This window comes from Hoplias malabaricus, chromosome Y (assembly GCF_029633855.1).
Source record: "Hoplias malabaricus isolate fHopMal1 chromosome Y, fHopMal1.hap1, whole genome shotgun sequence".
Lineage (NCBI taxonomy): Eukaryota > Metazoa > Chordata > Actinopteri > Characiformes > Erythrinidae > Hoplias > Hoplias malabaricus.
In genome coordinates, this window is record NC_089820.1 from 1,110,782 (window position 1) to 1,120,474 (window position 9,693).

Sequence of the window (9,693 nt, forward strand, 5' to 3'; positions counted from 1 at the left end):
TCCTCAAAATGTCGACTGGAATTTCATTTATTTATTATTTTGCTTGTTGTCCCTGACATTTAAATGTCACAGTGAGGCTCATGACTCATGGGCTGATTGAATCATATTAAAGAACATCCAAATAGATTACAAGATTTTAAAAGCCATTCTCTTTGCATGAACTTTATTGTACAAATGTGATTTTCCTGAAGGCCATTCAACTTCAAATGCCTCAAAACCAACTTCCTCCCCCATTCATGATGTGTCAGGGATTCCTTAAATACAATCCCTTACAGCTAAAGCCACTCGTGTCAAAGTAAGCGCACAAGCTTCCCACCACTCGACAAAGAGGACACTATTCTTTTGTTTTTTTGTCATCCTTAAGTAGTTGTAAGATACAAAAATGTGACATTTCGCTAGAAATATAAACACCAGACTTCTGGCTAGTGCCTGGATTTCTTCTGGGGTGTCCTCCTTAATCCTAAATCAGATGTGAGCAGAAACCAGACGACTCCTATCTCTGAAGGGAGATGTCAGCTGTCCGGAGAATGCAGAGGTCATCTATGGAAGGTGCTCAGTGTCTGTGGTTACCACTGCATGGTTTTGCTGCGTGTGAGTTTGTTCTTAAGAGCATGGCGCATCTGCAGCACGCGTGAACGCTTATCCATGGCCAGCAGGTGGCGCTGGAACTCCAGACGCACTTCCTGGATCAACTTCCCGAATGCTACCTCCACCATTCTGGAGTTCTCTGCTACGGACAGCTCGAAAAAACTACACCTGTGACAGTCACAGAAACACGTTCATGTGTTTATTACATAAATATAATAATGTAGTGCCATAAATATAAATACATAACACAGATGTAAAGAATGAGGTTTAAAAAGGAGTTTATCTCAAAACCCCCTAAAACTGATATTTGAATAAAAACATGAAAGATCATTACAATAAGTAGTTTTATTCTGTTTGTTAATTGCTGTTTCCAATGAGTAAAGGATGGGAAAAAAAATAGATACATGTTTTTCATTGGACAGCAACGATATCTGGGGAAAAAAAACGTTTTCTTCACACTAGCTCCCAACTGCGGCTATTTGGGGGGTGGGGGGTCATTTTACTGTATTTATTGTAATTTTACATAATTTAATACAAGCACCATGTTTATTGAGAAGATCAAATATTTTAAATAATATTAATCTTAGACGCCGAAGACTTTTGGACAGTAATTTGTCTGTACAGTGTACACTTTGTACACTATTCAACCAAAGGTTTGGGCACCTACTCATTCAAGGATTCTCCTTTGCCGCGATATCAGACGACACTTCTGGGAATGGAATAGGCGACATGCTAAATAACATTTATGTGAGAAATGGAGGACAATCAGCCATAAGGGTTTACTACAGTCAGGTACTGATTAGTTCTGGATCACAAACATACTGGATGATTCACTATTGTACAGCCTTCAAGGATTTATACCTCTCTAACCAGTGTATGACAATGGGCATTGTGGTTTATTTGAATCTTGTGTAAAACTTCTCCATCCCTTTTCCCATTCCATTTCATATTGAGCCTCTCTATGTAGAATATACAAACTTAATTCACCTTAATTCACTCATAATAATGGTGTCACGCTCTTCCGTCTGCAGCATGCATTCATAAAGCTCAGCAGTAGCAGCCTAACAAAATGTTTATAAATCTACAAGAGATAAAACTTCTATTTGAGAAATACTGACCTCAGGTCTCTGGCCAAAGTTTGGCCCTCTTCTGTTCTAACAGCTCGTCCATTCTCCATATCACTCTTATTTGCTACAATCACTGTAGGGATTCCTGGGTGACGGAAATAGACACAGACATACACACAGCTGTTTACCTCCTAAAGCAGAACAGAACAGAACATCATAAAAAGTGACAGCCTACAGAAGGTAGATTCATAGCATCATAAAAGACCTCAGAGATGGACGATACACATGAACACACACACACACACACAGGTTTAAAGAAGACACAAGGACTCAAGAAATACACCACACCCTAGTGGGACCCCATGTAAGGCAAGATGAATTATTTAACCCTATATTAACTGGAGATCTGGAACTCCATCTAAAATTACATTGCTACACCATCATGTCTAAGGGTGAATACCAGCACCAGATCAGAATTAACCAATATAAATTAGCATATTCCAGTCTGGACTCCAAGCAGGTAGAACATAGTAGAGACATTTACATTTGGAAATACCAAAGCAATCAAATGTAAGAGGAAAAAAACCCTGTTTCTGCAGTTGGGTCCGATCTAATAATGTATTTCTTTATTTCTAATGCGAGGCAGAAACTAAGCCAAAGTAATAAAAAAGGCACCATGGATATTTTATGTAGTTCAACAGGTTCAAGTATGACATCATTTTAGTCCTTTTCTCATGTTGCCATAGCAATATGGTCTACAAATTTATGTTTTTCCTCATGATTAACTCTGAATAGTAAAAGGATCTTTACTAATTTGTATATTAGCGGTAATATGAAGGAGGAGAAGCATCTTAAATGGTTTTAAAATGGTTTTAAATTGACCCATTCCCTTTTAAATTATTATATATACTTAAACATTTTTCTGGCATTTTTCATGGCAAAATTTGGGGCATTTCTATTGGTCCATTCATTATAACATTATCACACAGTAGGACTGACAGCTGCTGAATTGAACAGACGTAGTAAAATAAAAATTGAGATACATGGGGTTTTTCTGGAAGCAATGATATGTTCATTTCCTAAAAACAAGGAAACACACACCGTCATAATCAATGACATGGAAGAAAAATACTCCTCTCACATCAGAAATTCAAACACAAATGAAACCTAATCCTCCATGCGTAAATCGAATCTGATCTGAGGTTAGTTAAATGAACTGCTCCGCTCACCAAGGGTCTGTTTGACGTGGTCAATTAGTCTCTTCAAACGTGAAACTGCCTCAAAGCTGCTGCGGTCCGTCACTGAGTACATGATTAGAAAGCCATCCCCCCATTTGATTGAACTTTCCAGAGAGGTGGATGCAGGTCCCACACACTCCTGCAGAACGGCACACACGCACACATACACACAGACACATTTCTATAATGTTTTACAACGCTGAGTGTACTGAAATACGTGTATTTAATAGGTGTACCATGGTAGAATAACTGTAAAGCCCGGCCTCACAAGGCGTATTGCCTTAATTTATGAGAGTGGGTGAGATGAGGAGCAGACCACAGGCTGCTGGACATTTTCATGATGGATAACGGCAGCTGAAGCTGATGTAGGCCAGGATTACACAACTGGAGTTACCCCTCTCATATTGAGGTCACCTTCCATATGGGAAAACATAATAGTATAATCTCCAGAGTAAATTCATATAATGAAAAGAGTGAATGTGGAGCAGCTGCACATGAGCCTAAAACCACTATGTGCAATGCCAAGTGTTGGCTGGAGAGGTATAAATCTCCACAACACTGGGCTGTGGAGCAGGGTATCTATTATCCTGAGTGTAGGAGCACTATCCAATACCTTTGGAACGTGCTGAAATTGTGTTTGTTATACAGACTTATCCTCCAGTACTTGACTTCATTAAAAGCTTTATGACTTCATTAACTGTGTTAATTGTGGGGAAATGCTGTTCTCTGGTTTGTTTACATTCATAAGTCCGCCTCTTTTGGACCAGGTGAAACAGAATGTTTGAATGGAAAAACCAACTATTGTTTGCATATGTACAGAGTTTAACTTCTGTAAATATTCTCAGAAAAAAGTTACAGTAAGGGTACGTTTTTGGTCACAAAAGGTTCAAACAGTGTAAATGTACATTTAAAGGTTCAAACAGTGTTTAAAAGTCCAGTTGTGTTCTCTAAAGGTACAATTCATTCTCTTCTCCAAAAGGAGAGGTGAATATATGTGTGTTTTCATTATTGAACATTGCCAATTAAAATAACATAATAAAAGTCCTGAAGATGAAAGGGGGTCTATGAAATCAACACATTTTTAAGATCTAGAATTAAAATATAATACGGTACAATTATGTTCCCTAACAAAAAGTATAGACCTGAAGGTACGACCACAGTGACACATTTTCTGACGGCGTATTCACTTTTTGAATTACCAAAGAAAATCATTTGTAACTCATTTTTTAGTTTTGTAGCAATTTTGGCCTGTTTCCATTCATGCAGTTGAAGCTTTCCTGAATTAAGGGTCAGTTCCATCTACAACAAGCGTAAATCAATATTATCTGCATATGGAGCAGGAATATAACAACATCCTTATCTCAGTTCATGCTTTTCAACGTTGGGAGGTCTCTCCCGTGTCCAAGAACCTCCAGATGCCTAGCATACTGGCCTGAGACCCTTTGTTTTTTTTTACCCATTTACAGACACTGGTTAAAATAGTCAAATTAGAGCGGTTTCCAGCACACAGCCTGACTGGATAGTTAGCAAATTTTAAGGAAACATCCTCAGAATTGTACAAAATGTGTTTTTTTTTAACTAAAAATGAATGTCACCTTTGAATGCCATTAAATCATCACAGAAATGTTCCCAAATTGAGTGTATATTCTCCTTAGAAAAGTATAATATTTTACTGCAGACAAGAGAGGTGACAACCTCCTTTTAAACAGCCACCATCTCAGAGAAATCGCTAGAGGAGGGGGTGTCCACAAACATTTGGCCAAATTGCATAAGAAACACTGGATAAGTGATCTGCAATGGTGGAGACACAGACCTGAAAGGAATGGAATGATCAAGATGGCTCTGCTTACTGTCTTCCTTGACAGTTCAGAACAATGGAGCATGTAGGTTATAGAAGGATAAGCACCATGGAGATACAGAAGATCATCAATCAAATAGATATAAACCCTTAAAAAGGCTATAATTCTAGGGAAAGAGAGAGCCTCCCTGGGCAGCACAAGCACAGAGTATATGGGCGAGGGGCTCCTGAGAGGTATAGCTGGCTTAGTGTCGTTCCTGTTCATACTGAGGCCAAGAAAGCAAAACTGACCCGTGGCCCCATTCTCCCTACAACCAGTTAACTGCTAACTTTGCTGGTGTCCGTTTTATGGCAAAGCAGATGAGGACAGTATTAATCAATCATTTTAATCAATATGCTATTAAACAAAATAATTTCACGACATTGAAATCACCGTCTCTAAATTCTCTGAACCAAAACAGAACAAATCAATGCTTTTTTCTCTTATCTTTTCATTTTTAGGTTATTTCTTTGTTGAAGAATCCATCCATCCATCCATCCATTATCTGTAACCGCTTATCCAATTTAGGGTCGCGGGGGGTCCAGAGCCTACCTGGAATCATCGGGCGCAAGGCGGGAATACACCCTGGAGGGGACGCCAGTCCTTCACAGGGCAACACAGACACACACACATTCACTCACACACTCACACCTACGGACACTTTCGAGTCGCCAATCCACCTGCAACGTGTGTTTTTTTTGGACTGTGGGAGGAAACCGGAGCACCCGGAGGAAACCCACGCGGACACGGGGAGAACACACCAACTCCTCACAGACAGTCACCCGGAGCTGGAATCGAACCCACAACCTCCAGGCCCCTGGAGCTGTGTGACTGCGACACTGCCTGCTGCGCCACCGTGCCGCCCTTGTTGAAGAATAAGATGGCAATTGTCATTTTTAATGACACAAAAATATTTACTGTAAAATGACAAAAAAAGCAGAAGAATATTGGAATATTGAATTACAATTGTAAAACAATTACAAAAAAGCCACCCAGCACTTAGCTGAGGAGCTGTGGAACTGTGCTCTCTTCAGAGCTGGATCTCCAATCCAAAGCTTTGTGATAGTCTGAGTGGTGTTTGTGATCCTGAACTAATCCTGATCTCACTGATGGGCACCCAGTGCTAAGTTAACGCTGGCTCTGATAGAAAGGGGTCAGGAGACAAATGGAATCACAGCTTATTGTTTATGTGGCTTGCTGACCCTCGGCTGCTTCATGCATCAACGATCCTTGTGTTACCACGACTCCGCCGCATACAGTTTTGGAGCGTCTTTGACCAAAGCATTACGACCATCCCACTTTAGCCCCCTTCACTCGGATTAACACACATACTTTTTTTCTGCTTTCAATAACGACTTCAAAAACAGAGTGTGTGTCAATTTTGTGTTCTACACACTAACGGTATACACTGTTTACTATGTACTAACCTTAAAAGTGTGAGTACCGCAGGCCAGTACACAAAATATGAACATACTACACAGTTTCTTACTAACAGGACGTGATGAATGGTTGCTATGACAATGCACGTCTTACCAAGCTGCAGCTGCAACACTGCCTGCCATTTTTTGCAAGGGCTGAAACTGAATTATCTCCCTCCACACTGCAGAGTGCACGGTGTAGGTCATAAAATAACAGACTCTGCACTAAAGTAATGCATTTAATATCAGATAATAAAGCTATTTATATTCAATATAAGCTTTATGTCCCGCTCTCATTTCGTGCACTGTGTGTGTGTGTGTAGTAGTGTTAGTTTTAGAATCTGGAGCGCACTATGAAGGAAGTAGGGCACTATAGTAACAGAGTAAATCTTTTCCAGACGTCAGAAGCTCCTCCTTTTCTGTTTCCCATAGGATTGGGGATCAATAAGTGTCCAACGTTGCCGTACTCAGAAAATCGACTGGTGCTAAGTGCACACTGTGGATTTTTTAATAAACTCAACTTTGACACTTGTAACTACACTACACACTACACACTCAAACACTAGTTAGAAGTAGTGCTAAGTGCACAATTGGGACGCAGATTGAGTGTTGGCATGCTGCCACTGCATCAAGATAATGCATATTATTAACTTTACCTGACAGTGATTTTAATCTTGTGGCTGGTGTGTAGTGTAATGTAATAATGTTACTCAAAAGTCTGCAATTTTACAAGGTCTGGGTCAGGATCAAACTTTAAACAGAAGCATGCCATACCTTATTAACTGTATCCAAAATCTCCAGGTCAATTGCTTCTTTGTCCACTGTTTTGCGGCACCTGTAGGTCACCTCTGAGAGAGAAGACAAAAGCAGATTGTATTCCAGGAGCAGGTGGATCTCAAAACTGGCATCATGTGAATGTACGTGCGTTACCCTTTTTATGGTCATACTCTCCAATGAAACGCTTGGTGATGAATCTAACACATAGAGCTAGATTTAAACACACAGACAAGATGAGAGAGAGAGAGAGAGAGAGAGAGAGAGAAAACAAGCACAAGAGTGAGGAGAGAACAGGGCGAGCAAGAGAAGAGGTTCAGAGTGGGGTAGAGAGAGAGAGTGAAATCAGGAGAAAGGGCAGGAGGAGGGAAAGATAAAAAGCAAGAGTAAAGTGGGAGAAAGATTGAGATATAAGATTGGGAAAATGGAGAGTGAGAAAAAGAGGAGAAAACAGAAGAAAGCAAACAGAAGGAGGGGTAGAAATTGGGTAAAGAGGTAAGAAAGAGAGAGAGAGAGAGAGAGAGAGAAAGAGAGAGAGAGAGAAAGAGAGAGAGAGAGAGAGAGAGAGAGAGAGAAAGAGAGAGAGAGAGAAAGAGAGAGAGAAAGAGAGAGAGAGAGAGAGAGAGAGAGAGAGAGAGAAAGAGAGAGAGAGAGAAAGAGAGAGAGAGAGAGAAACATTCTGCCTGCTCTTACAGCCCTGCAACCATTCATTAACTACAGCTAAAATGAACAAAGTCCCATTCATCATAAATATGGCCCTATCACCCGTAACATTACAGCCACTTCTTGTACCTTTAATCAGCTCAATTTACCACGTATTAAAGCACAATGTAGCTCTACAATCAGACTGTTGTCCATCTGTTATTCTGCATAGAGTGTTATCCCATTTCAACCTGTTTTTCAATGGTGAGGACACCAAGAGGACCACCACATACGAGGTATAAATTGCTGATGAATTATTCCTATCGTTGCCGTGAGACTGGCATGTTTGTGTCATGTTAGTGTGTGTTGCTCTGAAATGAGTGGATTAGACACATCAGTGTTGCTGGAGTTTTGGAACACTTTCCACCGTCCAAACACTTTGATACACCTAGCTTGCTAGTCTAGTCCACCTTGTAGATGGAAAGTCAGAAACAATGTTGTAGTCATCCTCTAGTTGTTCCTCAGTGGACACAGGATGTTGCAGGCTGGATATTTTTGGTATGTGGATTATTCTCAGTGTTTAAACACCTCAGCAGCACTGCTCTGTGTGATCCACTGAAACCACTGCAGCACACACAAACATACCCCCACCACATCAGTGTCACTGCAGCACTGAGAATTATCCACTAATCAAATCATAACTGCTTAGTACTGGTCCTCTGAGGGCCCAGACCATTGAAAGGGGACAATGAAAGTATGCACAGCAACAGCTGGACTACGGTCTGCACCTGCACGATCAGTGGTGCTGATAAAATGGACGACGAGTGTAGAACCAAGGACGTTACTACATGTTGGGGCTGAAGAGTGTACACCCAGTTCGTTTTTTCAGTGTGGCACATTAGAGCAATTGATTGGCCCTCTGTCTTATAAATATTTAAGCCTTTATGAATGGTTTGATCCTTCTGGGCTGCCTCTGCTCTTTTTGAAATCTTTGGCGCAGGGAGCAGAGAATAAAAACTGTACTCATTAACCTGGCATCTCAAAGATACACCAGACGTTACGAGACTCACTATAAAGATACAATATTTGTTCAGTGCATTTTCACCTTAACTTGGGGACGTGGACTGCGCATCAACACACAAACTGTGAAGACCACCCAGTGAGTTTTTTGTGGGCTGCCAATGTCCTAATTTTTCTCATGTTGCTATCCAGCTATGGTCATGCAGGCTGAATTAAGAAATGTACCAAATTTTTTTTGAGTACATCCAATCAGCGTTCAGCCCATGTTTATAACGAGTGAAAAGCCAGGGTGAAACCATGCAATGCCTGGCCTGGATAATGGAAATGAGAGTATCAAGCTGAAATAAGAGCCAGCCAATGAGAGAACCAAGCTAAAACAGTGTAATCAAGAAATTGTGTGTGCTTGGTTATGAGCTTATTGCCATTTAAAGGAACAGGGGCTGAAATTGGTCGTTCTAAACATTTGTTAAGACAGGGTGAGAATGCTGTTTTCTTTGATCCTTTGGTATTACAGACACTTCATTAAGACTCCAGGGAACTGTGCTAATCTTTGTAAAAGGGGAACTGGTGCCTAGTATGAAAAATAAATAAAGATTGTTTTTTTTTTGTTATAAAAAAAAAAAAGAAATCACAATGTTTCAATCATCTAAACCCAAACTCACATTTACTTTGAACAGAACAAATTGATGCAGATCCTTTATAGAACATATAAACACAGCTATTTAGGTTAAATAAAATGTCAATTGTCTTTTATAATACTACACAAAATAGTGGGAGGATGTTTGGATTCTGAATTACAAAAAAAGTTATATACTTGTTTGTAAACCTAATACAATGAGACCAAATTGTCATTGTACAGCATACAACAAAATTAGTGTTCTGCATTACATCCTCATCCAGAGTAACACACACACACACACACATAAATGCACTAGGTGCAGTGAGCACACACACACACAGACAATTGGAGTGGCGGGCAGCCATCCCTAACACCCAGAGGGAGATGGGGGTTAGGTGCCTTGCTCAAGGGCATTTCAGTTGTGTTGTGAGGGAGGGGACAGCTCTGTTCTTTCACTCCCCGACCCCCAATTTTTCTGCTGGTCACTTC

The 9,693-nt window shown here is 40.4% G+C and overlaps 1 protein-coding gene across 1 annotated transcript; it reads right to left on the bottom strand.

Annotated features, from left to right (window-relative positions):
• Nucleotides 1-566: 566 nt before the first annotated feature.
• Nucleotides 567-9,569, bottom strand: LOC136677821 (ras-related and estrogen-regulated growth inhibitor-like). The gene is made up of 6 exons (XM_066655475.1): nucleotides 9,548-9,569; nucleotides 7,080-7,136; nucleotides 6,924-6,997; nucleotides 2,885-3,032; nucleotides 1,707-1,800; nucleotides 567-756 (listed from the first exon to the last, which is right to left on the bottom strand). The coding sequence occupies exons 1-6, from the start codon at nucleotides 9,567-9,569 to the stop codon at nucleotides 567-569; spliced, it is 585 nt and encodes a 194-aa protein (XP_066511572.1).
• Nucleotides 9,570-9,693: the final 124 nt, after the last annotated feature.